Genomic DNA, 27,951 nt, shown 5'->3' with positions numbered 1-27,951 from the left:
GTATTCTTTAGTATGTGTATTTGCAGTTGTATATCTGGCTTCGAGTGTCTTGGATACTGCCCTTCGTTACCTGGCGCTTAGTTACGAGGTATGTGAAGGTTGTTGGAGCAGATGAAAAGCAATCTGGAGTTAACGGAATAATCATCTCATTGATTTCGAAGGACATTCTTATTTACGCAAGCTATACAGAGTAGTTATAAAGTAGAGTACTGCCTACCAAGTATTAAATGCTTCGTAGCTAATGGACATGTTGCAGCGTACGATTCCAAAAACTGCGAACTAAACTTATCTTATGCAACTCATTTGCTCATTTTTTGTTCCTGAAAGGCTAATAAAACCCAAGTAAGGCATATCTTGTTATACAAAGTATAAAAGAAAAGAAAAAAAGAGAACTATTTTTCGTTTACTTCGGTATAGAGAGAAAAGGGTTCTATTATCCCTGTCTCTCCTTCGTCCTCTCCATAACCAATTCCCCGCCAAAAATATCCTGCGCCTTCTGCTCCCCTTCTAATTTCCGCTTCTTGGCTAGCCGCTCCATCTCGCTTTCCGGTGTTGCGGGATCACTTGCAGACGCAGCAGCAGCAGCTGATGCTGCCGCCGCTGCCGGAATCCGCTTTTGACCGGCGAGGTTTACCTTTTCTGGATTCTGGCAGTGGTATAACTTTTTGCCGATACGGCGCATGACCTTTTTCTGTTCTGGGTCAGAGGCGATGGGTTTGTAGGATTGGAGGAGGGAGGAGCAGGCAGTCAGGGTTTTGAAGAGTTTGGCACGAAGTTGGTTGAATGGGTCGGCTGTGTCGGGTGGATTTGGGAGCTTTGTGTCGAGGTAGAATTCGGCGAGGGGTTGATCGGCGAGGAAGAATGCGGACAGCCAGATCTGGGACGGGGTGTAGAGGAAATAGGCGTCTGTCATTTGGGCGGCAGATTTGAGCATTTCGCGTGTGTTGTGGTGGGCTCGGGCGAGGCGTTCGGATATTGAGGATGAGGCAGGGTTATTAGGAGGCTGAGGGAGGGACGATATGGATTGACGAAGAGACTCTGGTGTTTGTTGCGGAAGGTGAGGCGCCGGTTCGCCCAGGCCTTGTGAGATGGCGCTCAGTTCCATGAGTCCACCTTCCAACCCGCGGAAGGGGTGTCGAACGTCGAAAGTGAAGCGGAGACTTTGCATGACCAGGAATTCTGGGGCAATGATGTCCTCCGCTGAGGTATCGCCGGGAACTCCGTCAGCGAATTGCCGTAGTGACATGTAGGAGTTGTCCGTTTTAGTAGCGATGAACAGAGCGCATGGCATTATTGTTTTAGGATGGTAGGTCATGGGTGAGTTCGTAAGATAGAAGCGCCGGAGGTATTGAATCGCAGTGGCCTGGTAAACATGAGCTTCGTCAGCAAGATTTCCAATAAATATATCCAGCAATTCCCATAAAGGTTTCATACCCTGACCGTCGTCGGCAGCGGAGGTTTGTAGCTCTCCCCCAACTGTACGAGCTGCTCGCAGAAATACCGCACTAAATCCTGCTCTTCCTCCGGCGTCAAACACTCGATATCATTCTCCTCTCCGCCCTTGCTGTCTGCATCGCTGCCATTCGGATTGGGCGTGCCTGCGGCGGACGAGTTGGCAGATTGCCGTGCCTCACGCGCCCTTCGTAGCGCAACCCGCACTCGGTCACTTGCAAGGCTATTCGTATTTTGCCTAACTGATCGCAATGAATCCTCTGTGAAGGACCACAGACGGAACTGCGACGAGGTGCGATAAAAGTCGTCTTCGATCATCGTGGCGGGAAAATGAGATGAGCTTGTGCGATTCTGGTTCAGGGCGGTTTTAATCGGATATAGACAGGCGATGTCGAATACACGAATGATCTACTCGGTAAACGAGCTTTGGTGTTTCATTTATCCATGGCTAGATGAGAGTATGCTGTTAGAATCGAAGTTGAGGTCGAAAGTGAGCGGGAGCTGTTGAAGCCTCAAGGGATCCACGTGCTTATCGATACAGATTCCCAAACTGGAAATCTCGCCAATCTGCAGGTGCCCAAGTGAGCTGAACTATGAATTACTCAATAAACAATAGAGGGAAAATAATAATATTACTCTACTGAAAAATTACTAGCAAGTAGAGTTAATTTAAGACAGCTAAATTGAAAGAGACCAGCTGATGTCGATATGCTAAATGATCCGTTTATGAGTTGAACTGCGATAACATATCTGATAAATGTCCCAAAACCCGAAGAACGGGCGAATAAATAAGCCAGAATAATAGAACGAATTCGCCGGGCACCGTGCTCGTCATCAAGTCCACCTATAACAAACAAATTCACGTTCGAGTCGGACGAGCGTGGCTTTTAGGGCTCGCCGAGGAGTCGAGCGGTTACATCGCCCATGTAGGCTTCCTCCAATTCATAGTCCTCGCCGCCATTGCGGTCAATGCCGTAGTAGTTGAAAGCTGACACAACCTGATCCACATCAAAACCCATATGAACAAAACGATCAATCAGCTGCCTGTTGTACCCGTCGTATCTAATTGAATATGTCAGCGACCAATTTTGTTAGAGCGTTTTGCCATAACTTACTTGGAGAGGTCTTCCTTGTCTCTGTCCTCCCTCTCCTTCTGCTCCAACTGCCGTAGGGATTCGGTCGTGGCACCACCGCTACCTTCTCCGGCTGCTTTCCTAGGCGCTCCTGCGTGTTGGACAGCCCACTCTCGCGCGACACGATCAAACTCTTTGGGGTTCCGAAGCAACATAGACGCGACCTCGGCATCCTGTGGGTCTTTGGGCTCTGGTGTGCTGAGGAGAGACTGAAGTGAGAGGAGGGCAGCCTTGATGGTGAGGATAGGGGACCAGGCGGATGATAGTGTATCGAGACAGATAGCACCCTAGCGGGTAGAGGCATTAGAAGAGGCCGTCGAAGGCTCAGGTCTAGGAAACTAACCGTTTGACTGCTAACATTTGGATGCCAAACCCTTGTCAGGAACTTCATTACAGGCGGTCGGAACGGATACTCGGTGGGTATCTTGATGTCGATTTTGTATGTGCCACCCTCATATGGCGTCCCAGGAGGGCCCGGAAAAGTACCGCGGAGGTTCGTGACATCGTCATCGTCGCCAACGGGCTCTGCGGTGATTTGGGAGTGGGTGTCTGCACGAATATCGGCAATTTCCTTTGTGATACGGCGAGTTCGGTTGGACGCCATGGGTGTGAATAATGCTCGAGGGATGGGGATAAATGCGACAGGAACAGCTAGAGGGGAAGTGCGGAGCTAATAGCCTAGGAAGCTGTGGTTAGCCTCGAGAGAACTCGGAGTAACTTCGCAGTAGCAGGATAAGAAGGAGAGATATGATGAAGAATCACCTTGGAAGAAGAGTCACCGGGGGTGACGTGTAAACGAGCACTGGAGATATGACTGGGAGCGCTTTGGGTTTCGGAAGAGCCTCACGCAGGCTACCTAAGTTGGAGGGGAAGCTGAGGGGCCCACGACGGAGATGGATGGAGTTTAGACCAGTAAGATGACATATAGGTACAGATCGGGCGACTAGGTAGAAACGGTGCGAAACGTCTCAGGCGAGGATGGAAGGATACCGGCGGATGATGAGTATTTAGGTGTTGGTCACCAAAGGTTTCCTTCCTTTCCATCCCAGGCCATGACCACCAACTGAGCCACCACGCACAGCACGGCGCTATAGACTCGGCGGTGCACTCTTTGATAGGGCGAGCAGTGACTCGACCGCCCAGCTCTGCCTGGGCCACCAGGATCACTATCTACTACCAGGGATTAGATCGAACGCCTCAGTTTGCAACTACGTAGCCTGATTCTACTGGGTTCTAATTAACCGCCGGGTCATTTGTAGTTTATGGTTTGTTGTTTGTACAAGGCTGTTTTGGCGACGAGGTCACGTGTGCACTCCATAACGTAATCAATGCCAAGGCCTGACGAAGGCGACAACAGCAACAGCTCCGAACTGACCTCAAGCTGCTATCAAGCTCCATTCTGTCATCCTCCTCCCGTTTCCATCCCTTCCCTTCCCTAATCTTCACCCGTCCATCGTTGTTCTTACCCAAAGCTTGTTAATCTATCGCACTACAACACCTCCGGACTATGGTTAGTTTCTGTTGCGCTCTCTCGCCGTGTTGCCCCCATCTGACAAGCATGAAAACGTGTAGGGTAACCAACAGTCCAACATCGGCGGAGGCCCTAGGGGCGATGGCAAAGACGACAAGGATAACAAGGTAAGAGATTTTCTGTGTCGTTTGCGATGGCCCTGCAAACAGTTACTAATAATAATTTGCCTTTAAAGAAGGACAAGCCTAAGTACGAGCCACCACCACCACCTACCACTCGCATCGGTCGTAAGAAGCGCAAGGCCGCCGGTCCCAGCACTGCATCCAAGCTACCAGACATTTACCCCACGTCACGATGTAAACTCCGGTATCTTCGGATGCAGCGCGTCCACGATCACCTACTACTGGAGGAAGAGTACGTTGAAAACATGGAGCGGCTGCGGAAAGCGAAGGCGTCTGTGTCACCGGCTGCCAGTGGTGGAGAAGTCGATATCACGGACAGAAATGCCGATGAGCGCGGGCGTGTCGATGATATGAGAGGGAGCCCGATGGGTGTTGGCAACCTGGAAGAGTTGATTGATGACGACCACGCGATTGTCTCGAGTGCGACCGGCCCAGAGTACTACGTGTCCATCATGTCGTTTGTCGACAAGGACCTGCTGGAACCCGGTGCCAGTATTCTACTACACCACAAGTCAGTTTCGGTTGTTGGTGTGTTGACGGAGGAGTCAGATCCGCTGGTTTCGGTGATGAAGCTTGACAAGGCGCCGACAGAATCTTACGCCGATATTGGTGGTCTCGAATCACAAATTCAGGAAGTCCGAGAATCAGTCGAGTTGCCGCTTCTTCACCCCGAACTGTATGAGGAGATGGGTATCAAACCACCAAAGGGTGTCATTCTTTATGGAGCGCCCGGAACTGGAAAAACGCTACTTGCCAAAGCCGTTGCGAACCAGACCAGTGCCACATTCTTGCGTATTGTTGGAAGTGAGTTGATCCAAAAGTACCTAGGAGACGGACCCCGTCTGGTGCGTCAGATCTTCCAGGTGGCCGCGGAGCATTCCCCATCAATTGTCTTCATTGACGAAATTGATGCCATTGGTACGAAGCGTTACGATTCGACTTCCGGCGGTGAACGAGAAATCCAGCGAACCATGCTTGAGCTTCTTAACCAGTTGGATGGATTTGATGACCGCGGAGATGTCAAGGTTGTTATGGCCACCAACAAGATCGAAACTCTTGACCCTGCCTTGATTCGTCCTGGACGTATTGACCGCAAGATCCTGTTTGAGGCCCCCGACCGTAAGTTTTCCCCCTTCTAAACAGTATCAGGTGTAGTCAGGATGCTAACCGAAATCAGAAAACACCAAGAAGAAGATCTTCACCCTCCACACCTCGAAGATGTCCCTCGGGGACGATGTCGACCTTGACGAGTTCATCAGCCAGAAGGATGACCTTTCCGGTGCCGATATCCGCGCTATTTGCACGGAAGCCGGTCTGATGGCGCTGAGAGAGCGCCGCATGAGGGTGCAGATGGACGACTTCCGCGCCGCTCGCGAGCGTATCATGAAGACGAAGCAGGATGGCGGACCTGTGGAAGGATTGTACTTGTAGATGCACATGGCCATTGGTGCAGCGCTACTTTATTAGCGTTATCACCTTACCCATAGAAACTTGTGTATTCTAATCTGACATTCAATTTACCTCAATTTTCTCATATAATTCTAGTAAAATCTTGGCCTTACCATCCCAGAACCATACGAAGAAAGACCTAAAGATGCGCATATTTTCGCCAGCATACATAGTGTGTGTGTTGGGCTTGAGATTGATAATGAGTTCCTGGTTTATATAGTCTATCTGTCTATGTCATCTGGCCCGTGCACATCAATGATTCAAGGCCTATCCGCGCGAGTAGCAACAAACTGGATTGCCATGATTGGAATCAGAGAGCAGCCACCAATAATTGCCACAAATATCCCAGCGGACACAGCGAGGCCCAACGTGTCGAACATGGGCGTGAAGTAGAACGGCCCAACCTATTGAACAACGTCAGTGAAATCTTCGAGCGATACACCGCAGGATACTTAGTGACTTACAAAGCAGTAAACCTGTCTACAAACATTAACAAAGACACCAACTTGACTCGCACACTCCCGTTTACTCTCAACAGCAAAAGTTGTCAAAATGGTGGTCTGCATCTGGTTCCCAAAACTCGCAATCGCAACACCAACAAGCGGCGTCACGTTCCAGCTTTCTGCCTTCTCCAGCTGGAACCCCCAAGTCAAGAGGCCTGCAATAACAGTGCCAAAGGCAATATACGCAAGCCATAACCTGTCAGCAGGACAGGCATCCCCCTTGGTCTTGCGCACCCGGCCTAAGAACCAATCGCACATGGGCCCACTGAGCTGTTCGCCCAGCACGCACCCAATAATGACAGGGATAAACTGCAGCCCGATCTGCTGCGCGTCGAAGCCGAACTTTCCTCCGAAGATGGCCGGCATTTCGACACTGATTGCCACGTTGACGTAGGCGAAGCAGATGGCAAGTGAGAAGGATGCAATGGCCACGCGCGGGTACTGCACCAGCGTAAAGGGAAGGAAGATATCCTTTACTTTGAGAGAATGAGAGGAGATCTTCCTCGGGACGAACTTGCCCCAGAACCCGGTGGTCTTGCGCTCGTGGTGTGGGTTGTAGATTGTTTCGTCGCCGATGGCGATGTACAGCACGAGCTGGGCAAAGTTGATAATGGCGAATATCCAGAAGATCCAGTCGGCGCCGATATGCTTGGTCACGAAGCCCATGAGGAAGGGGCCTATGGCGACACCTAGGGTGGTGAGGAGCGTCCACCAGCCTAGTTTCTTGCCGCGGTGCTCGGGCTCTGCGAGCTCGGCGACGACGCCGCTGCCGTTGCCGATTGTGGGTGAGATGAGGATGGCTGTGAGGACTCGCGTGGCCATTTGGCCGCCATAGGAGCGGCACCGAGCGCCGCCGATATTGCAGACCATGCTGCCGAAGACTGAGAGGAGGGAGACGGGGTATCGGCCGTAGATTGCGGTGACTGGGTTCCAGACTAAGGGGGATACACCAAGGAGAAGGATCTGGAGGCAAAGGAAAAGTAAGTAAAATGAACTATTTATACACCATGGGATGGGTATTGTGGCATATATACTTGGAGTGATGTCAGGTAGCTTGCATCTTGCACCGCAATGCCATATGTTTCCGCAAAGATATCATAAGCAGGTACAATGCCAGCTGCCATGAAAGTTCCCATCATCGAGTGGAAAGAAACCATCCATATCTGCGCGTTCTTCTTCCAATGGGGCCAGTTGCTGGGGTTGTAGGGGGACTCATTATCCCATGTTCTGTCCTTGGGGAACTGCCCTCCTGTTGACACCGTTTGGATGGCCTCTAGGTTTACAGAGTGCCCGAGGGTTCCTATTGTTTCCAAATGCAAAGAATCGGAGCCAGACCCCTTGAGGTCGTCACTCGTCCTAGAGCTATCAGTGGCGTTATTTTCTGCGAAATCGTACGCCATTTTCTCTTTTTCTGTATAATAGCGGCTGCCGGGTTAGGGCTAGAAGGTAAAATTAAGAATTGTAAAACCGATAGACAGAAAAACTAGGCCAATTCGACAACGCAGTTAACGAATATAAGAAGCCTCTAGGTACCACTAAATCCGAAGTCTGGAGGGCATCCATAGCTCGGAATCAACTCCACGAGCCCACGGGGCCGTCGCCGGGGTATGGCAGCTCTGGCCGGGAAGTGGGACTTCCACAGCGGATTGAGGCCGCACTTGCACATCGTTTGTATAGTCGAGCTCGGTCATTGGAGCAGTTGCCGACCAGATGTCTCGGTGCCGAGATTAAGCTATTTGGAGCCCGGGACTGGCCCCGAACTGGGCCCGGCATGAGGCCCGGAAGCTGGAGCCATCCCCAGATATAATCCACCGCTTGCTCTCTGCCCACGCTGGCTTCTCGGGGTCTCGCTCGGCAGTTGCTAACATCTTCGCGTTTGCCGCTCGGCAACGTGACATCACCTACAATGCTCCACCATCTTTGCTAGCCCTGCTAGCTGGCGAGCTGTGGGGACTTTTTGGGCATAATGGTCAGCGCTTGAGCTCTTGGGGGGCAGGACGTGGCGGGGAACTGGCTCCAGCTACGTATTGTTAGCAGATTCCTAACTCCCCTAAGTCCCGGTGCAGATGTAAAACGGGGAATTTCCGCTGCCCTTAATAATACAGATCCGAACCTGGGGGTTATGTTCTAGATGTAGTCTAGGCCAAGTCCTGTTAAGCTTTTTTGGACGGTTAATGAATATAGGGCATGAAATCGCTCAGAATAGGATTCTGCGGGTTAAACACTATTCATAGACATTGGACACGCTATTCAACAATAAACTTTTGATGGAATTTTTTCTCACCAGTGCTCCAAAGCAAGAAAATGATTCCGGGGAACGCATATTTTGAGCTTAAAACGCCAAGCTTTTGTATAAATCCAGCAATTACTAATCAAAGATAAGGGAATGCAAACACTGTAAACACGCAAAACTTGACAAACTCACCGAACTTCGCGATAACGCTCATTCTCAACCTGAGACGAACTGGCAAGGCGCGCAGCCACAGATCATCAGCTATGGACGGGTTCGACGAGGAAGAATTCAAGAAGTTCTTTCCAACAAGCTTTGGGAAGCAGGAGAAGAAAACGGATGTCGGCGCCCAAATCGACCAGACGAAACGCACCATCAAGCCGGACGCCCGCGATGAGAAGGCAAAGACAATCTCACACGGCGAAGTTGATACAGGTGCGAAGTCTGACAGCGACGAGGATGATGTAGGGCCCGCAGTCCCGGAAGACAAGGGAAGCGATGTCTCAGACGATTCAGACGACTCTGACTCGGATTCCGACGATGAGGACGAGTTCCCGGTATCGCACGAGCTTGTCATGAAAACGCATGAGCGCGCAGTTACCACCATTACTGTTGACCCTGCTGGGTCGCGATTGATATCCGGATCTACGGACTGTACATTAAAACTCCACGATTTTGCCTCCATGACGCCTTCAACGATTCGCTCCTTCAAGTCCGTCGACCCATCCGCAAAGAAACAGTCAGCATCACAAGAAACACACATTGTGCATTATGCAGCTTTCAATCCCATTTCCCCAGCATACGTTCTGGTCGTCTCTGCTACACCGCAACCGAGAATATTGAATCGCGACGGTGACACAATCACCGAGTTTGTGAAGGGGGATATGTACCTCAGGGACATGCATAACACCAAGGGACACATTTCGGAGGTGACGAGCGGCGTATGGTCTCCAACCGATGAGAATCTGTGTGCAACCGCAGGAACGGATAGCACGGTGCGGATATGGGATGCCAATGTTGGAAGGTTACAAAAAGAGGTGATTATGCACAAGTCTAGAGCGGCTGGATCCGCTGGTCGGAGCAAAATGACTGCAGTCGCCTGGGGTTCACCTAAACAGGGTGGTGCGGATGTCCTTGTTGCGGCTGCCCTGGACGGAAGCTTGATGATGTGGAGTGGGAATGGACCTTATACACGACCAAGCGCTGAGGTTAGGGATGCCCATACGAAGGATACCTGGACCAGCGGAATCGATATCAGCTCCGACGGGAGGCTCGTCATTACCAAGGGTGGAGACGACACCATCAAACTGTGGGATACGAGAAAGTTCAAACAGCCAATTACGACTGTTGCGCACCCGTCCAGCTCTTCGCGATTCCCAACTTCAAACATTATCTTCTCTCCTACCTCAGCGAATGTTGTAACTGGCTCAGAGACCGGTCATTTACACATCTTGAATCCCGCTACACTAAAGCCTGAACTCGTTACACCGGTTACTCCTGGATCTCCGTTGATCACGGTTCAATGGCATGAGAAGTTAAACCAAATTCTCACCGGATCCGCAAATGCGGAAACACACGTTTTATATAACCCGGACATGTCCACCAAGGGTGCTGCTCTGGTTATGTCCAAGGCACCCAAGCGTCGCCACATCGACGATGACCCAACCCTCACCATGAACCTCGCGCAGGGCATTTCGGGAGACTCGGTGGTTGTCGGATCGAACGGCGTTCCACATTATAGTTCTGCTACTTGGTCTGCACGGCACCCGACCATTGGATTGACGGCTTCGGGCCGATCAAGAGACCCCCGACGGCCTCACCTGCCGGTACAAACACCGTTCGCAAAATCGCAACCCGACGAAAAACACATTCGGGAGAATATCCCGCTTAGCTCTATGCGTGATGAAGATCCTCGAGAGGCGCTGCTGAAATACGCTGATAAAGCCAAAAAGGACCCGATCTTCACCAAGGCATGGGAGGAAACGCAACCTACACCAATTTACCGCGATCTGAGTGATGATGAAGAACCGGAGCCGGATAGGAAGAAGGCGCGGCGTTGATACACTTTTTACAGCATTCAAAAATAGATAATGACTTCAGAAATGTACTCTCATGATTTGCCTGTACGGCATTCCATTTTAGCGGCGATACATAGACGTGAGGGGAGAAAGACCAGGTAACCAACTGTAAAACGGTCAGCATGCAAGGAAGAGCGAGCGTCTGCCTAATGACGTCGAGTGCGGCGCGGACAGCAGCAGTGTAGCCTAGAGATGGGTAGCTTGCACCCTTGGACAGTAACTGAGCCAATAATAAGGGCAAAAGTCATCAGAGGTTGCGCACTGGACTTCCAAGGTCGCTCTCCGCAGCGCTACCAGCAGACTATACGAAGGCGCGCCTAGTGTCCAACCTTGCAAGATTAAACTGACACTCCGCACCTGCGACCGTTGATCTCTTTTCCTCCAACTCCTCCTCAGCTAGCCATCCTCGATCCAACTTTCCATCGACGCTCGGTATTCTGCGGGTTCCTTATTTTCTCGACGAGATCCCTGTCCTCCGACAACCTTTTCAGACCGTCACCTTGAACCTCGGGTTCCAGCAACGTCAGGGGCGCACGATGCAGACTCCCTCTTCAGCATGAGCACCCTCCGTCAACTCGCTCAGATCCTGAATACACCGCAGGGTTAAAGAGAAGCCTTGACCTTCCTGACGCGCTTAAACGCCGCGTTTGCCGTATTTTTCGGAGGCGGCGGATCTTGCGAGAAGCGACCCTCGGGTGGCTTGCATTCCTTTCCTATCTACCTAATTTCATCATTATTCGGCCTTTTTATAAACGCAAATGGACTCTACGCAAGAGTACCCTCTGGCAGCTGGCCTGCTCGCGACTCTAGCTACCACCATCGCTTCGACACCAACACCCTTTCCGAGCCCCACGTCGCCGCCGCATTCCCTACCGTCCTTATACTCGGACCTTGGACATGATCACGGTGATGAAGGGGACAAGGAGTATGAGTGGTCGTCGCTGATCGGAATCATCACTGCTTTGGCTGGGAACGTGTTGATCTCGTTGGCCCTTAATATCCAGCGCTACGCCCACATTCGGATAGAGAAAGAATGGGAACACGAGAAGCAACAACAGGAGCTGAGTTGGAAGCGGACTCATCGGCGGGGGATCTCAGGGAGCTCCTACGGCGCCGTCGACGAAGATAGACAGGCTTCAGAGGAACGCTACGAGGATAACCCCTCAGGTCACTCCGGACGTTACCGAGACGATGATTCGATTCAAGAAGACCAATTACGGGATTCTACCGTGTCAGAGAGGACTGCGCAGCCCGAGAATGGCTCGCCCAAAGGGAGACGGAAGTCTTATCTGCGTTCCCCGTATTGGTGGGCGGGAATAATTCTGATGACGCTCGGCGAAACTGGCAATTTCATGGCGTATGGTTTTGCTCCGGCTTCGATTGTTTCGCCTTTGGGAGTTGTGGCTTTGATCTCGAACTGCGTTATTGCGCCATTCTTGCTGAAGGAAAAGTTCCGGAAGAGGGACTTTTGGGGTGTCATTGTCGCCATCGCGGGGGCGGTGGTGGTTGTTCTCAGTGCTAAATCATCAGAAGAGAAGATCGGACCTCATGATATCTGGGTGATGATCACGCGCTGGGAATTTGAGCTCTACTTGGGCATCACTGCTGGGCTTATCGCTGTTCTGATGTGGGCAAGCGGCAAATATGGATCGCGGTCAATTCTGATAGATGTTGGGCTGGTCGGGTTGTTTGGTATGTCACTCTTTCAAAAACATCTTCGAATGGTTGCTAACTGTGCATAGGTGGATATACTGCTCTTTCGACAAAGGGTGTTTCTTCTCTGCTGTCGTTTACTTTGTGGCATGTTATCACATTCCCAATTACCTACCTGTTGGCGTTCGTTCTTGTCTTTAGCGCCCTGATGCAGATAAGGTACATCAATAGGGCCTTGCAGCGGTTTGATTCTACACAAGTGATTCCGACACAATTTGTCCTTTTTACCCTATCCGTGATCATTGGTAGCGCCGTCCTTTACCAAGATTTCAAGGCCTACACGCCTGCCCGAGCAGGAAAATTTGTGGGTGGATGTCTTCTCACCTTTCTGGGTGTATACTTTATCACTAGCGGCCGCGTTCGCGCCGACGACGAGTCCTCCTATTCTACAGACGAGGAAGAGGCTATCGGGCTTCTGACTGGCGAGCGGTATCAGGACCGACTTGATCTGTCCCCTCCCTTGCAAGCTCAAACGAAGAACGGGCCGCGACCCAGAAGCCCGGATCTCCCAGACGGCCCACTCCAGTCACCTTCAGGGTCACTTTTAAGTGCGGGCCTCGAAGACCTCGGCGATAACCAGAGTACCCCGCGAGCGGGCTTATCCGCCGCGTCCCCCTCGCCGGCTCGCTCGCTAGCTGCTGATTCTCTGGAGGAGCCTTCTCCAGGAACTCCTTCCCAGCCTTCGTCTCTACTAAGGAACCCCTGGGCCGATACCTTTGAGCGGACGGCGTCTGATTCGGAGATTGAACGGCCAGTTACTCCCCCAGAACAGTCCCTGCAAAAAGCAGCAAGCTCCACTGTGCTTCTTCGTTTCCCCCCTGCCCCCGATGCGGATAGCACCGGTGCGGTAGATGGTCCAGCGAACAATCCCCGAAACAACACTGTTCCGCAGACACCGCCGCGGAGACCGCGAAATTCCATTTCTGCACACTTCTCCCCAGGTCCATTGTTTTCCACCCTATCTGGCGGATTCAGCGCCGTGGTTGCCGACTCAATCCGCCGCAATGAAATAAGCCCTGCGAAAGAACGACGAACGCCGAGGCTACGCGGTCGAAAGAAGAATCCGAGTGCGTCTGTCCTTGATAACATCTTAAGGGACGGTGACGCCGCGGGCGAGGAGGTCAACCAGGACTTGGATGCTACCCCTTGGGACGCAGCGCCTCGTTCTTCTACTATCACTGCCCCAGCGGACTCTTCAGAAGGCATCATCACCGCTCCTGTGAGCGCAGGGCATTCCACGCCTGGCCTCGATGGTGGGGAAATTGCTCGCAATCATTCGGACGATGTCACGACGGTTTCGCGTCTGCGCGGTTTGAGCGATACTTGGAGAAAGACTGTACCATGGCTGGGAGGCGTCCTGCAGAAACGAAAAGAGAATCAGGAAGAGTCCAGTGAAACCCAGGCTGCCGAGAGGACCTCGGGCGAGGCTAGCCACCCAGAGTCTGGAGGTGCGGGTGGTTCATCCAGTACTCAGGCCTGATCTTCCCAAGTACTAACTCCTATCGTATTCCTACGGTACATATTGTTTTCGTTTTAACATTGTTGGTGTGTCCCAACTCATGGCGTCGGCTTGATACCATTGTCTATAGCATATTCACTACACATAATCTATTTGTAATTAGAGACGCTCAACTTGTCACTTATTTTCGCCTTCTATCTTCCAGCACATCGACCAAGAGTAATCCCTGATGCATGGTACGGTGGTTGCAGCCGCTATTTTACCGCGGGCTCTCGATAGGTGGAAAAAACAACACTGCATCTTGCATTCAATCTCCATCTGGGAGATCCTTGCGCCATTTAGAGTATGATCCCTCTACCTGAACTGTCTCCCTCGCATTGTTCACCCCTCTTCATCTCCGCAGCTGCATTTATCCGTCATTTCTGCTCTCTCCGCCGGCATTCTCCTCCCCCCACTCCAGCCCAGTATTGTCTCCAATTGACCAGAGCTCCCTCCCCAATCTTCATACTCGTCGGCCTTTCCACTATCCAGGCCCGGGGTCATCTCCGAGATGCTTGGGATCATAATATTCTTCAGCCTTGGCCTCCAACTCACTCCAAGGAGGTGAGTGACGAAGCGACCATGGCAATGCCACTTCTCCCCCCCGCACGCCGTGCGAGTTCTCATTTGCTTTCATTTCCCTATTTCCCTTCTTTTATGTCTTCGCTAATGCTGCATGCTGCTAGCTAGGTCTCGGCAGCTACCAGCTTACTTATTTCTTGGTTAGCGAGCTGGAGCTTCCGGTAGGAATAAAAACGGTGCCGGGTTCCGGTTACAGCTCACCTCATAATTCCTCCAAAGGAGGCACAGATTGGAAGTCAGAAGCATACGGTTGTGGCTATCTCTGGCTGACGAAAGCTACAAACGATGTTGTTAACTCTCATTTCGAGGGGGCTATTGCTCCTTCACATTTGCGCTGGCTTGACGGTTGCAAAGGACTCGTCACCACTGTATAAGGATCCAAATGCTTCGATTGAGGATCGGGTGTCGGACCTACTAGGTCGTATGACGGTCGAGGATAAGACAGCACAATTGGTACAAGGTTTGTTAATATCTGAAGTCGTCTACGATTGGTGACATTGGTCTATTGTCAATGACCGACTGACATTCTCTAGGTGATATCACAAATTGGATGGATGAGGAAACTGGGGCGTTCAATTACACTGGGCTAGAATGGAATATGAGGGAAAGGGCGGGCATGTTCTACGGTATGCAATCGACTGGTTTAATATTCAACCGTGAAATTGCTGATATCGTTTCCTCTTCCAGTCGGTTACCCTGTTGAATGGGAGTGGATTGCAACAAATATCAAACGCGCGCAGGATTACCTGGTGGAAAACACGACCCTCGGGATACCTGCGTTTGTGCAGACTGAAGGTGGGTGTATATTAGAATAGCAAGAAGATGCGTGCTGACATCTCGTTTTACTTGCAGCAATCCACGGGTTCTTGGTTAGAAATGCCACCATCTATAACTCACCTATTGCATATGGATGCTCGTTCAACAGGGAGGTAAGCTCACATTGACCCGGCCCCTTATTGTCGGTTGCTAATAAAAGATAGTTGGTTTACAAGATGGCAAGACTGATCAGTCAGGAGGCTTTGGCTCTGGGTGTTAATCAACTCTTTGCCCCAGTCGTCGACCTTGCTCGAGAGCTGCGATTTGGCCGCGTAAGCGAAGCTGTTATATTCCAGACGACCTGAATGTTACTAATGCTGCTTAGGTTGAGGAAACCTATTCCGAAGATCCCTATCTCGCCGGCGAAATTGGATACCAGTACGTCAAGGGATTGCAAAGTCACAATGCCTCAGCTCAGGTCAAGCATTACGCTGGCTTCAGTCAGCCTGAGCAGGGAATCAACACTGCCCCTGTTCACGGTGGAGAGCGATACCTGCGCACGACGTATGTTCCTAGCCAATGATTATAAGGATGATTTGAGCTGACTTTTGAGCAAGCTGGTTACATCCTTTCAAGCGCGCGATTATAGACGCCGGAGCTTACAGTATTATGAGCGCCTACCACTCGTAAGTCCCTACGGCTGATCCAAGATTCGGAGAAATCGTCTAATTGCTTGGTCAAGATATGACGGCATCCCTGCTGTTGCTGACTATCATCTTCTCACCGAAATCCTTCGAGAAGAATGGGGTTATGAGTACTTTGTTATCAGTGATGCTGGAGCCACAGACCGACTTTGCAATAACTTCCGTCTGTGTGAGAGTTCACCTATTGATTCAGAATCGGTAACTCTCCAGGCCCTTCCCGCTGGAAACGATGTCGAGATGGGCGGCGGTTCATAGTGAGCACCATCTTCCATAATCCGAGTAAAACCCCTACTGACCACGTTGATTAGCAACTTCCACACGATCCCTCAGCTCATAGAGTCTGGCAAGCTCGATATAGAGACCGTCGATACCGCAGTTGCGAGAGTTCTACGAGCCAAGTTTGCCCTAGGGCTCTTCGAGAACCCATACCCAGCTGCGCCTAAAGAGGAATGGGATAACCTCATTCACTCAAAAGAGGCCGTTGACCTGGCCAGGGAGCTAGATAAAGAATCTATCGTCCTGCTAGAAAACCACAACAACGTCCTCCCTCTCAAGAAAACTGGCGAAATCGCAGTCATCGGGCCAATGGCACACGGACGCATGAACGTTTGTCAACCCAACTACCACTCATACATAGTACTCAACTAACCAACCCAATCCAGTATGGCGACTATGTCACCTCAAGCCAATACCGCGGCGTCACACCCCTCGAGGGGATCAAAGCCGCCGTCGGCGACTCTGCCAAAATCAACTACGCTCAAGGCTGCGAAAGCTGGAGCAACGACGAATCCGGCTTCGCCGATGCCGTTGCCGCAGCAGAGAAATCCGACGTCGCCATCGTCGTCGTAGGAACATGGTCCCGCGACCAACAAGAACTCTGGCAAGGCCTCAACGCAACAACAGGCGAGCACGTCGATGTCAACTCCCTGTCCCTCGTCGGCGCCCAAGCACCCCTCATCAAGGCCATTATCGATACAGGCAAGCCCACCATCGTAGTCTTCTCCTCCGGAAAACCAATCACAGAGCCCTGGGTCTCGTCTTCGGCCTCCGCGCTCGTCCAACAATTCTACCCCTCCGAAGAGGGCGGGAATGCACTCGCAGATGTGCTTTTCGGCGACTATAGCCCGTCTGGTAAGCTCTCCGTCTCGTTTCCGCACTACGTAGGCGATCTGCCGATCTACTACGACCATCTCAACTCCGCGCGTGATATCGGCGACTCAGGCTATGAAGCGGAGAATGGAACGCTCGTCTTCGGGCACCAATACGTTCTTGGGACCCCGGATCCGTGGTACCCCTTCGGATATGGGCTCAGCTATGTGAACTTCACGTACAGCGATGTGACGCTCTCGCAGACCAATGTTTCTGCCACAGACACGGTCACTGTATCCGTGGATGTCACGAATACAGATGCTGCCCGTGATGGGACGGAAGTTGTGCAGGTTTATATCGTGGATGAGATTGCGACGGTTGTGGTGCCGAATCGTCAACTGAAGGGGTTTGAGAAGGTAGTTGTCCCTGCTGGGGAAACTAAGACTGTCGAGATTGACATTGACGTTAAAGAGCTGGGGCTGTGGAATGCGAGGATGAAGTATGTGGTTGAGCCCGGGGCGTTTACAGTTCTTGTTGGTGGGGATTCAAAGGATGCTAGGGGGAACGCGACGTTTTGGGTGCAGTGATTGTCTTAGTGGAGGAGTATGGTGATAAAAGAGAGGTTGTTATAGCTAGGTGAAGACGTTCTAATACAGGCCTGCATATGTATGAGTGGAGAGAAGAATTTCAATGTTAGTCAATAATCGTTAAGCATTGCTCATTTCATTCGTTATGTTTAGAGGGTATAAAGCGTGGAATGTGTAAATCAATATAGCGTCGAGAAGGACGAGATGTCAAGACCCATTTACGACTCCTCCGCTTTCGTTTCTGGTTCATTAGGTGGCGTTTCTTGCTCGGTGTCACCTGGACTAACTTCCGCGCCAGTACTCTGCTGTGGAGTGCCTGCGCTGGTAGACTTTGTGCTGGACTCTCCAGCCCTTCCTTCTGCACGCCTTGATTTAGCTCCCTCCTTGAGCTTTTCCCACCGATCTCTATAACGGCCGAGCACATTGCGGAGTTTTTCATTCTCCCTACCCGCTTGGTCAAGTTCCTTTTCACCCTGTCGGATTATTTCCTCGAGCTCTTTTATGCGCTGGTCTTGCTCCGTGGCTGCTGCTGTAGAGAGAGCTGCCGTTGGTGATGGCACCGCAGAGCCAGATTGGGGGCCGTGCTCTGGAGATGGAATGTTTTGGTGGTGCATTGCTTTCAGAGACTGTTGTAGGGCCATGGATGATGACTGTGCATTGACTTCCCACATATGTAAGCGTTTAGACAAGGTGTCGGACAGATGCCGTAGCGCTTGGTTCTCCATTTGCAGTTCTTCTAGTGTTTTAGGCGGTTGGAGGCCCGCGGGTTTATCGCTCCCTCGGCTTGGTTGGCCCTTGCCCTTGCCTTTGCTAGTCTGGAGCAACTCTGGCGAGGAAGGTGTTTCTCGGGCATCGACGAAGTCATCGTCCGCTTCATCGATACTGTTTCGGCGCGCTTCCTTTTCAGCCCTGGTCAAAATACCCGCGTAAGACACGGTTCCACCAGTCGTAGGCACCACGTAGAACGATTCTGCTGGGTTTCCTGTTCCCATCCCACCCCCTCCTCCATTTGAGCCACGAATGGCTTTTAGAGCGGCACGGGAAAATATGCGGCTAATATCAGGCTCAGCGGAGGATCCGGAACGATCCGACACGGCGGTTTGTCTATCAATTCTTGTCTCCGCAGACGATTTACGAGTTGCATTGGCATTGTTGCTACCATCTGATCCAAGAGGAAGTCCCGCAAAGGCCAACGGTGCTGATATCCGAGAAATGAGACCTTCAAATGTTGAGTAGAACCGTTGAAACGATTCCTCGGTGGTAGATTGTCGGTGCATAGGCTGCGCCGGTTCTGATGGCTCGGATGGTACGAATTGTTGGGAGGTGATATCGGTAGGGCTAGCAACCGGTGGCGACCACGGTTGCTTCTGACTCGGGGTGCGGCTCGCATGATCTCTCTGTCCAGACGCCTGCGTACCTCTTAATCTCGACTCGCTATCTTTGGCCTTCGCACGTCCGTCCGTCATTTTCGCCCCAGCCTGCTGGGACGAGAGAGTAGGCGATGCAGGTGACGCACGGCGCGGCTGGGCTGGGATTCCTCGTGCGGATGCTAAGTTGCTCGCTATCGAAGATGTTTCTCTTTTTGGTACACGGGGGTTTCCGATCAGTTTTGGAGGCTGGTGGCTATCGGTCTTCGACGTCACTGGTTCTGTAATATTTTGGGAAGTTTCCCCGGTAGCAGCAGACGGTGGGTTCTCATGTTGGAAGCGAAGGATATGTGCGAGTTTCTTGTGGTGCTGTTCGAGCAGATGGAGCATTCGTAAAGCCTGTACAGTACAGAGCAATTGGTTAACGCGTAATCCTTAAAGAGGGTTGCGAAAAGTACGGAGACAGGAAGAGATACCTCACGATCCTTACTATTTTGCGCAACTGTTGCAAACTCACCAGCAGCCAAGTCGTGCTCTTCGCTTGCAGCTACCGGATTGGACTTGCGAGTTTCAAGGACTGCGTTCCGGGCATGGGTATGAGCCTGGAGACGGTCAGATTGCGCTGTTCACTCAGGTGACGGAGTTGCAGACATAATTCGACTTACCAGAGTCAGAGGAGCAGTCTCCATGGCTTCGGAGAGATAGAAGCGATGCTATCTTCATCAGGAGGGCAGGAGGGCAGGTGAGGATAGAGGTGGGGGGGGGGGGGGGGAGGGGAGGAGAGGGAGAGTTGATGTGACGTTATTAAATGTTACAGTAACATTACCTCATATTACCTAGTCCGGCTAACAAACGGGGAATCTAGACTCCTTGTACGGCGTAATGTTCTGTATCAGTGCTGCCTGCCGCATGATTGAATGACTTAAGTTCAAGTATTGGTAACAGATAGATAATATAGAGAGATATTGTATAACACAAGAGCTATCTTCCTGTATACTGATGAAAATAGAAGTTATTGTGACGTCGGACGTGAGGAAGCGGGCTCGTACTCGTATTGTTGGTCTTCGTTGAAGCTCCCGGGAATCGTCAGTAGTCGTAGCCTTACCGTCTCCATCTCCCCTGCTGCGGACCCCCGACATTCTGACACCTACCCCCCTCTCCCTCTTTTCCCACTTTTTCGCTTCCCAGTTATCCCTTTATACCTCCCAGCTCTTGTCGCATCTGGCTTTTCCGTAGGCTACAGGGAGAACATGCTGCTGGCGTTGACCTCAGCCATAGCTGTCACCACTGAGCCCGGCCTTTCCCCCTCTTTACTTTCGCATTGTTCGGCGTCAGCACGGACGTGAGCTTGATTCAGCTCCTACCATGATATTTCAGCTTGCATAAAACTCCGTCCTTCAGAGCCATTGCATGCGTCAAATACTCCTCTAATTTGGGTTGACCCCTTGCTCTCGCTTCACCGTCCCGCTCGCTATGGATGCCCCCGTTGTCCCCGATCACCCCGAGCCTGCGCCATTAGATGTCCCCCCACTCTCCAAATCACTCCGTTCAAGCACAACTCCGCCTGATTTTGAAACTACTGGAAGCTCCGGTCCCAGCAATGGCCGTTCTTCGGTAGATTCAGCTTCCGACAAGCAATTGTCGCAAGCAGGGGATGCCGATTCCACCAAAACGGGATCTACCGGTTTGTCAAAGCTGCTCGCCTCGAGACGGAACCGCAAGAAGAAGAAGAAGGAAAGCTTGAAGCTGGTCGACGAGCTTCCGACTACACTGGAAGCAGACAGTAATGATAGAAAGGTCCCCGGTATCACTACTCACAAGAGAGCTTCCAGCACCTCATTGCTGCCCACAGAAAGCAATAGCACGCAAGACGATACCTCGAACCTTTTGACGGATGACTCCGAACCCGATAGGTAGATCGCTCTTGACTGGGTGTCTTACTTTGAATGAAAGCTAACCTTCGGCCCTGTCTGCAGAACTCCTCCCCTTACCTCGCATGATTCGCATTCCGGCTTTTACACATCATCCTCACCTTTAATTAAAGCAAACTCGGCCCATGCCAACGATACAGATGGAGCGCATGGCGATGCGGAATCTGCAATAAGTGGTGCAACCTCAGATCGTGCCGGATCCAACCCAGACACGGAATTACAACGCCCGTCGTCCCGGCCAACCACGGCTTCGAGCTTGAGCGTGCCTGGTAATGAGAGGAAGAAAGGCGTATCTAAAAGCCAACGTTTTAGGAATGCATTTAGCTCCGATAAGAAAAATGCAAACCGAGAACGAGCGTCGTCAACGTCGGGTGAAAGCGCACGGAGCGCCAGCCGGCGAAGTAGTTTGTCGTCGAAAAAGGCTCCGGGTAACCCCGCGGACGCTCCTCCGCCTGTTCCATCGATCCCAAAGCCAATTCGAACAGATATTAAGGAGGGCAAAACTCAAGAGCCAGAGCGACCGCGCCTACAAACACCACCACACACTGCAATCCCATTTCCAGCTACTACAGTGACTCCCCCAACTCCGAACCTTGATCATGCGCCACTGGTCGCAGCTTCGAGTGTCACGGAATCCCCGTCCTCGATAAAATCGCGCGAACTACCTCCTGGTGTTGTTGTGAGCCCCTCTGGAAACATGATTTCTCATCGACGCGTACGGTCTGCCTCTGCAGCCAACCCCAAACCCAGCAAACTATCGAATGCGATGGCCGCCAGCCCAACTATTGAGGAAGGCAAGGCTGGTACACCTCAGAGCGGATTCTTTTCATCTGTGTTTTCTGTGGCGCAGACTGCTGCCTCTACCCTCACCGGCGGTCTCAATGCACCGAAGACACGCAGTCCAGCAATACCAGAGGCCAAAGTCCCAGAAGACCAGGAATCCGTTGATGCTACGCAAGTTCCCGAAGGCGCAGATCAGTCCGAGGAAAAGAAATCATTGGCTGTCGACACTCTAGGTTCAGGTGATTTGAACTTCAGCCATTTGGATATTGCTATACCTCCCGGTGGATCCATATCGACACCAGATGGAGTCGTCATCACAAAGCCCGAACTGCCGCCAGAGAAGCGCAGAAGCCCCGCAGTCTCTCAACGAGATGATGCAGCTGCACAACTAGAGGATCGACGGGTTGCCCGAGCAGTTACTATGGCATATGAAAAACCCGATAATCAATTGAACCAGCAAATATACGACGATCAGTTTGATACAGATTCTACCCCAAATCTTTTGAAAGAGCCAACTGGAGCCCAAACCCCGTCAGGTGGGAGCACATTGGACGGGGACATTGGCGCAAGACCGTATCGAAGCAACAGCGTACGAAGTCGGCTGGCCCAGCGGCGTCACCGGGGTTCTTCTGGTGCAACTTCATCAACAATTGGGGCGATTGGTGCCGGTGCCATTGCGCTCGGAGTTCCAGGGGTCAATGCGAGCTTGCCACGGCTAACAGGTTTCGCTGTTGCCAGCAAAAAGCGTAACAGGGACTTCCATCAGCTCTTTCGCAGCGTTCCAGAGGATGATTATCTCATTGAGGATTACAGCTGTGCCTTGCAACGGGAGATCATATTGGCGGGACGCATTTACATTTCCGAAGGGCACATTTGCTTTTCAAGCAATATCCTAGGCTGGGTTACCACTCTTGTCATTAGCTTCGATGAGGTCGTAGCTATTGAGAAAGAATCGACTGCCATGGTTTTTCCGAACGCAATCGCCATAAAGACATTGCATGCCCGCCACACATTCCGAAGTCTTTTGAGTCGAGAGTCAACCTATGACTTGATGGTCAATATCTGGAAGATCAACCACCCCAGTATTAAGAGTTCTATCAACGGGACAACGGTTTTAGACTCCACGGGTGACAAGACGGTAAAGGCGGGTGAAAGCGACGATGAGCTTTCTGAAGAAGACGAGGAAGATATCTACTATGATGAGGATGAAGATGATGACAATGCTGATAGCTTCTTCGAACCCGGTGATGACAGCATGCGTGGGAGTAGTACATCGCTTCCTCTGAAAGGTCTACCTCGACAGACTTCTGCCCCAATACCAACAGTCTCATCGGGACTCGGGCCCAATGGAACCTCTAAGGGCACCAAGGGTATCAATGGAGATGCTGATGGTGACTTCCCTGGCCCACCCACACATTCTCCCACTCAATATGACGGCCCTGAAGGCCAGTACGACAGACTCATCAAAGACGAAACAATTCCTGCGCCTTTGGGCAAAGTATATTCTTACGTTTTTGGACCAGCCTCAGTGTCGTTTATACCTAAGTTCCTTGTCGATAACCAAAAGTCTGGCGAGCTTGACTTCAACAGTGAAAAGACCGGGCTTACGAATGAGAGTCGGACGCGCAAATACTCCTATATCAAACCTCTTAACGGATCCATCGGTCCCAAGCAAACAAAATGTATTAGTGTCGAACAGCTGGATTTCCTAGATCTCGAGAAGGCTGTTCTTGTAACACTCAGTACCCAGACACCCGATGTGCCTAGTGGGAATGTTTTCACTACCAAGACGAAATACCTCTTCACGTGGGCAGCAAACAACCAAACGCGCTTTCTCATGACCTGTACGATTGAATGGTCTGGAAAGAGTTGGCTAAAAGGTGAGTCACTGGCATCTTTCTCGCTTCAATATCATCCTAACCAAAATAGCCCCGATTGAGAAAGGCGCCACCGACGGTCAAACGGCGTTCGGCAATGACCTGATCGCCGCCCTGAGAGCCGCAGTCGCCCCCCGCGCTCGTGCAGGTACCAAAACTGGTGGGAAAGGCAAACTCAGACGTAAGAAGGGTGACGCCGTGAACGACGAGACCGCAGCAGCTGTTGCCAAGGCAGTAACCGAAGCGCACGCCCAGAAAGCCGAATCATGGGGTGTATTCGAGCCGCTCCATGGACTGCTTGGACCAATTTTTGGTTTATTTGCGCCGTTGTGGAATGGCAATATAGCTGTCCTAGTAATCGGAGTCCTGCTTTTCATGCTTTTCTTCCGCGGGCCTTCCCACCCACCAATAATGTCGTCAGACATGGCATATCCTGGCCACTCTATACCCCAGCGTTTGGCCGCTTATGAAGAAATGTGGCGCAGAGAAGAAAGCGAGCTCTGGAATTGGCTTGAAGACAGAGTAGGGTTAGATGGAATGGCCATTCCAACGATGAAGCGGCAATCCGAAACACGCATACCCCGGACCAATCGCAAATCCCAAACTGAGCGGGAACTGAAAGATTCGCTGGGCGAAGAAACCCTATCAGACCGCGAGATGGACCACGCAATCCGCAGTACGCGGGACCGGTTGGACACACTTGAGCGGATATTGTCTCGAAGAAGGTCAACATCTACGGCCAAGACTGAATCGTCCCGCGAGGAGCTTTAGGCCTACCCAGCAACTATAACAAAGACGCGCTCCCCCACCAAAGCCATGCACACCATTTAAACTTGTCACTCCCTTATTTCAGTCTCATTTATTGGACTTTTATCAGCGCCACCACCGTTAACTACTTATCCAGTCATTTACCCTTTTTTTTTTTTTACTTGTCCGGCAGCGATTCGTAATCATGCACCTGTGTCAAGCGATATATAGTTTCCTTGTTTATGGTTTGTCTCTTGATGACATATTGTATCTACTACATGTTTCTCTCAAATCCTCCTGTTCTGTATTCACAGATACCTAACTTGTATATCCAAAGCTTCTACCTATTCCACATATAGCCTGCGAATTTGGGGGCAAAAAAAAGCACGAAATTACCAAGCAAGCAACCCGAGCCCTTACCATATGATGGGAAAGATTGTTTTGTTTCTAAACAGCGCGGAACAAAGCAGTCATATAGAGGGTGGAGCTGTCTAGTATTTAATTATAGAAGCACAACTATGACTTGTTAGTCTTAAACGATCACTACCTAATATTCATTTCGTTTGTGATAAGCAAGCAGTCTTGGAATTCATCCTCAGATGGAATTGGTTGGCAACTTGGCATACAGTTGACAGGAACAATCAACATCCATTATTGGCTCGCATAGATGGGTCCATTGACTGCAAATTATAATTAAGCACCCACTTGCATTAGATTGAGTGATTACATCTATTTTGATCTTATCTAGATCATTTTGAATGTCTTGGTAGGACTTTTCGTGCTTCCTTTAGGGCCTATAACCCCCCAGGGTTAATAAAACTATGCACCTGGCTGTGTAATACTCTACTACAAATTTCTGATCAAGTTTGTATATGCAAGATCCAAACACTCGTGTTTCGGTTTGGATAGATTGAGGATGATAATTAGGGGTGCTAAATATACAGTATCTTGAGGAACAGAAGTAAGAACATTAGTGGTATCAATCACGGCATCATACGCTGACAGATGCTATAGGAAACAAGTTGCAAAAATAAAGGATAAGCGCTCTTTTAACATGGCAGAGATCAGTATATATGAGAGCCAATATTATATATCGTATAGTATACTGAAAATGGAAAGAAAATCGTGAACATGAAGTTTAGGTCGTAGAACTTGTGAGAAGACTGTCAGGCATTGTAAGGGCGAGAGAGAAAGGTAGAGTCCGATCATCATGTACCCTCATAAACCTGGAGGGCATTCGACGATGAATCTGACATCGATCCAGGATTTTCGGCGTTGGTTTTCTCTTCTTCCCTTCTTCTCTTCTTTTGCATCTTCTTCATTGCCTCTTTGGTGAGTTGCTGGCGGAACATTCGTTCGACCACGTCCTTTTTGCGCGTCATTCGGTCCCCGATCGTGATCAGGACACCTCCAGTGATGTTACACGTGATTGAACAGCAGAGGATGACGGTGGTGAGAGCGAATGGCCGTACATGGTAGCTGATACCCCATGTACAAGCGCCGAGGGCGATCTGAAGAAGTGAATGGCAGTCCAAAATAACCACAATGGCGATGAGAAAACGTTGCGGGAAGGCATGGTGAGTTATGGTTTCGTGAGGTTTGTAAAAGGTATGGGACTTCGCAAATTTGGTTTGGTGGTGCTGCAATTTCAGCTGCTGCACACGATTGAGCACGCTGAACTCATGCTCATCCTCTTTGGGGAGTTCTCCGGCTTCGATATCAGCATCTGCTTGATCCTCCCCCCGAGATGGCAAGTCATTCTTATCTTTCAAATCTGGGAGCCGGCGCTTTTTGCGAATCCTCCAGGTCGTGAAAGTGTAATGTGCGATGAATATCATGTGGTAGGTATCAACTGCACGGAACGGGGCCAGCCCATCACCCATGATGGCGAATAGAGCCACTAGTACATTGTCAATGACATTGATGATATATGACTGTCGTCCGCCAACGTTGATCCAACCTATATCTCACATTAGCACAATGTATAGAAGATGAAGGTGTGTGAAGTGTGGAGGCAATACCGATAAGGAAGAGGACCCATGCAAGGCCAAAGAGTGTAATGAGAGTCGCGTATAAAGTGATCAGAAATCCAAGAGCTGGGTATAAAAGTTAGCGGATAGACTCAAGGAAGAAAAAAGATATGGATAACGTACGTTTAGAGACGTATTTACCGAACCCTTTCATGGATCGCTTGAATTTTGAGCGACGCGAATGCAGCATATGTCGCACATGGTCATTCAACTCTTCAATGTCCTGGTATGACCAGCCTGCAAGATTGGTGCCATCTGGTAGTATGGCAAAGCGAGGCTCTCTCTCATCCAACACAGCGGAAATGCTAGTAATCGGCCTCTCTAAGGGAGCACCAGGTTCGAGCCCCTTTCTGTCTTCCTTCTCTTCATCTTCTTCTGTCGACGTTGACTCCTCTCCTTCTAAACCAGAGGGAGGTGAAAGTGTATACGTCTGATTGCGATTCACAAGAGGACCTAGATTTGGAACAAACAGCGAGTTCTGGACATTGGTAAGAGTAGTAAGAGCCGAAACCTGAGGGTCTAATATACAGTTAGTTTGTCAAACCTGGGGCACAGTTCACATTTATCGACGGCACGGGTCTGCAGCAGCCTAAGGAACGCTTACCGATGACATCCAAAACGTCCACAAGGTGCGAATCATATTCCCGGGCGTTAGTCTCTGGCTGAGGGGAAGGGCCGCCGACAGTTTGAGCTCGGTTGCGGGAGAATTTATTTAATGCTGCTGCACTTGTCCTTCGTAGAATGTTCCTCCGATCACCATCCTTCGGTTGTTCGGGCACTGGGGCTGGTCGGACGAGTTCCAAGGTTGGGCGAGCACTGCCGGGGCTCTGAGGCTCCTCCATGACGGTTCGCATGGGCTGTCCAGGCTGGAGGCGCGGTAGATCAGCTGGATTAGGTGCCGACCACCGTCCTCGACGGGGCTCGGAGCTACTGCGGCGACGGCCGCCTTCGAAAGCATCACTGGGTCCCTCGGGTTCCTGGGGAGGGTTCCCACCGAGATTCGCAAAGGACGCACGCGACCCATTGTTCCTGAGGCCTAGATTACTTGTATTTTGCAGTGCGGGAGACGAAGGTAGGTTGGTAAATGAAGGCGGGCGAAAAAGGCGAATAGAGGAGCGATTGGAGTGGTTTGAGCGCACAGATGAGGCGCGCGGCCGAGCCGTCGGGGCCCCGGATACCGTCCGATCTTGGGCAGAAGGATTCGCTGCAGCAGAAGCGCGTCGAGACCGCGGCTGGGGAGCAGCAAGATGGTCCGGAGACGGGCCTGCCGGCTCTATCGGATCCATTGGGACGGTGTGGTGATGAAGCAGAAGTCGAGAGGCGAAAAGAGGAGAAGGGAAGAGACGCAGCAGGATAAAGAAGCATTTGAATTAGTCACTGGGGGGCCCAGTTGGTCCCGCAACAACCCGCCAAGCACCGTGGCGCTCGATGAAAATCTCCATCAAAACCAGTTGAACGAGCCAAAGGGATCGACATGACATCGCCAGTGCATCTGGGGCCCCCGGTCGCGGTGGGTGACTGGTCAAGAGCTGCAGATGCCAGCAGCATTCGTTGTTGTCTCCCGAAATAATTATGATGAAACATCTGGATTCTTGTTTGCTGCATCGAGGGTGCAATTTTCTCTCCCCGTTCTTTGGGTCCTCTAACGGTTTCTGCCTCAGGCAGCAGTCCCTGTACTCCAAAGAGCTGCGTTCATTCACTGCTTCATTCACTGGCTGCCTCTCTTTCTGAGAAGTTTTATTTCCTTTGTTTCTCACTGTAGGATACTGTAAGCATGTGTTTCTTGTGT

General features: G+C 51.1%; 10 protein-coding genes across 10 annotated transcripts; 5 read left to right on the top strand and 5 right to left on the bottom strand.

Annotated features, from left to right (window-relative positions):
* Positions 1-433: 433 nt before the first annotated feature.
* Positions 434-1,770, bottom strand: ASPVEDRAFT_25916 (TFIIH complex kinase subunit CCL1; the record flags this gene model as incomplete). Its single annotated transcript, XM_040809836.1, has 2 exons — positions 434-1,363; positions 1,435-1,770. 2 exons carry the CDS (start codon positions 1,768-1,770, stop codon positions 434-436), a joined length of 1,266 nt encoding a protein of 421 aa, XP_040664841.1.
* Positions 1,771-2,070: 300 nt separating this feature from the next.
* ASPVEDRAFT_38545 (E2 ubiquitin-conjugating protein UBC1) lies at positions 2,071-3,257 on the bottom strand. The gene is made up of 3 exons (XM_040811724.1): positions 2,929-3,257; positions 2,568-2,872; positions 2,071-2,514 (listed from the first exon to the last, which is right to left on the bottom strand). Exons 1-3 carry the CDS (start codon positions 3,187-3,189, stop codon positions 2,340-2,342), a joined length of 741 nt encoding a protein of 246 aa, XP_040664840.1. The 5' UTR covers positions 3,190-3,257; the 3' UTR covers positions 2,071-2,339.
* Positions 3,258-4,204: 947 nt separating this feature from the next.
* ASPVEDRAFT_187015 (proteasome regulatory particle base subunit RPT2) lies at positions 4,205-5,795 on the top strand. Its single transcript, XM_040808991.1, has 3 exons — positions 4,205-4,223; positions 4,292-5,357; positions 5,416-5,795. Exons 2-3 carry the CDS (start codon positions 4,433-4,435, stop codon positions 5,667-5,669), a joined length of 1,179 nt encoding a protein of 392 aa, XP_040664839.1. The 5' UTR covers positions 4,205-4,223; positions 4,292-4,432; the 3' UTR covers positions 5,670-5,795.
* A 152-nt stretch (positions 5,796-5,947) lies between these two features.
* Positions 5,948-7,590, bottom strand: ASPVEDRAFT_80701 (uncharacterized protein; the record flags this gene model as incomplete). The annotated part of the gene is made up of 3 exons (XM_040816911.1): positions 5,948-6,091; positions 6,152-7,153; positions 7,225-7,590. 3 exons carry the CDS (start codon positions 7,588-7,590, stop codon positions 5,948-5,950), a joined length of 1,512 nt encoding a protein of 503 aa, XP_040664838.1.
* A 904-nt stretch (positions 7,591-8,494) lies between these two features.
* On the top strand, positions 8,495-10,480 carry ASPVEDRAFT_80700 (WD40 repeat domain-containing protein; the record flags this gene model as incomplete). Its single annotated transcript, XM_040816910.1, has 2 exons — positions 8,495-8,540; positions 8,574-10,480. The coding sequence occupies 2 exons, from the start codon at positions 8,495-8,497 to the stop codon at positions 10,478-10,480; spliced, it is 1,953 nt and encodes a 650-aa protein (XP_040664837.1).
* Positions 10,481-11,256: 776 nt separating this feature from the next.
* Positions 11,257-13,900, top strand: ASPVEDRAFT_50625 (DUF803 domain membrane protein; the record flags this gene model as incomplete). Its single annotated transcript, XM_040814340.1, has 3 exons — positions 11,257-12,190; positions 12,241-13,661; positions 13,889-13,900. The coding sequence occupies 3 exons, from the start codon at positions 11,257-11,259 to the stop codon at positions 13,898-13,900; spliced, it is 2,367 nt and encodes a 788-aa protein (XP_040664836.1).
* A 676-nt stretch (positions 13,901-14,576) lies between these two features.
* Positions 14,577-17,427, top strand: ASPVEDRAFT_80698 (putative beta-glucosidase; the record flags this gene model as incomplete). The annotated part of the gene is made up of 10 exons (XM_040816909.1): positions 14,577-14,751; positions 14,825-14,917; positions 14,979-15,086; positions 15,144-15,220; positions 15,272-15,379; positions 15,433-15,611; positions 15,665-15,733; positions 15,790-16,005; positions 16,060-16,357; positions 16,414-17,427. The coding sequence occupies 10 exons, from the start codon at positions 14,577-14,579 to the stop codon at positions 17,425-17,427; spliced, it is 2,337 nt and encodes a 778-aa protein (XP_040664835.1).
* Positions 17,428-17,645: 218 nt separating this feature from the next.
* Positions 17,646-19,483, bottom strand: ASPVEDRAFT_123024 (uncharacterized protein; the record flags this gene model as incomplete). The annotated part of the gene is made up of 3 exons (XM_040806040.1): positions 17,646-19,193; positions 19,271-19,396; positions 19,460-19,483. The coding sequence occupies 3 exons, from the start codon at positions 19,481-19,483 to the stop codon at positions 17,646-17,648; spliced, it is 1,698 nt and encodes a 565-aa protein (XP_040664834.1).
* A 784-nt stretch (positions 19,484-20,267) lies between these two features.
* On the top strand, positions 20,268-24,156 carry ASPVEDRAFT_25908 (uncharacterized protein; the record flags this gene model as incomplete). Its single annotated transcript, XM_040809835.1, has 3 exons — positions 20,268-20,707; positions 20,771-23,388; positions 23,438-24,156. 3 exons carry the CDS (start codon positions 20,268-20,270, stop codon positions 24,154-24,156), a joined length of 3,777 nt encoding a protein of 1,258 aa, XP_040664833.1.
* Positions 24,157-25,000: 844 nt separating this feature from the next.
* Positions 25,001-27,717, bottom strand: ASPVEDRAFT_69565 (uncharacterized protein). The gene is made up of 4 exons (XM_040816027.1): positions 26,767-27,717; positions 26,286-26,681; positions 26,154-26,228; positions 25,001-26,092 (listed from the first exon to the last, which is right to left on the bottom strand). Exons 1-4 carry the CDS (start codon positions 27,446-27,448, stop codon positions 25,341-25,343), a joined length of 1,905 nt encoding a protein of 634 aa, XP_040664832.1. The 5' UTR covers positions 27,449-27,717; the 3' UTR covers positions 25,001-25,340.
* Positions 27,718-27,951: the final 234 nt, after the last annotated feature.

The sequence above is a fragment of the Aspergillus versicolor genome, assembly GCF_001890125.1.
Source record: "Aspergillus versicolor CBS 583.65 unplaced genomic scaffold ASPVEscaffold_2, whole genome shotgun sequence".
Classification (NCBI taxonomy): Eukaryota; Fungi; Ascomycota; class Eurotiomycetes; order Eurotiales; family Aspergillaceae; genus Aspergillus; species Aspergillus versicolor.
This window is presented reverse-complemented; position numbering and strand designations above follow the sequence as displayed.

Bases quoted from the DNA above. Each gene is read 5' to 3' on its own strand.
- ASPVEDRAFT_38545 (XM_040811724.1), bottom strand. From the start codon at position 3,189: ATGGCGTCCAACCGAACTCGCCGTATCACAAAGGAAATTGCCGATATT. The intron at 2,873-2,928 runs GTTAGTTTCCTA...TCTACCCGCTAG, and splicing joins CAAATGTTAGCAGTCAAACG to GGTGCTATCTGTCTCGATAC. The intron at 2,515-2,567 runs GTAAGTTATGGC...ATATTCAATTAG, and splicing joins GACAAGGAAGACCTCTCCAA to ATACGACGGGTACAACAGGC.
- ASPVEDRAFT_69565 (XM_040816027.1), bottom strand. From the start codon at position 27,448: ATGGATCCGATAGAGCCGGCAGGCCCGTCTCCGGACCATCTTGCTGCT. The intron at 26,682-26,766 runs GTAAGCGTTCCT...ACTGTATATTAG, and splicing joins GGACGTTTTGGATGTCATCG to ACCCTCAGGTTTCGGCTCTT. The intron at 26,229-26,285 runs GTACGTTATCCA...TTTTATACCCAG, and splicing joins CGGTAAATACGTCTCTAAAC to CTCTTGGATTTCTGATCACT.
- ASPVEDRAFT_187015 (XM_040808991.1), top strand. From the start codon at position 4,433: ATGCAGCGCGTCCACGATCACCTACTACTGGAGGAAGAGTACGTTGAA. The intron at 5,358-5,415 runs GTAAGTTTTCCC...AACCGAAATCAG, and splicing joins CCTGTTTGAGGCCCCCGACC to AAAACACCAAGAAGAAGATC.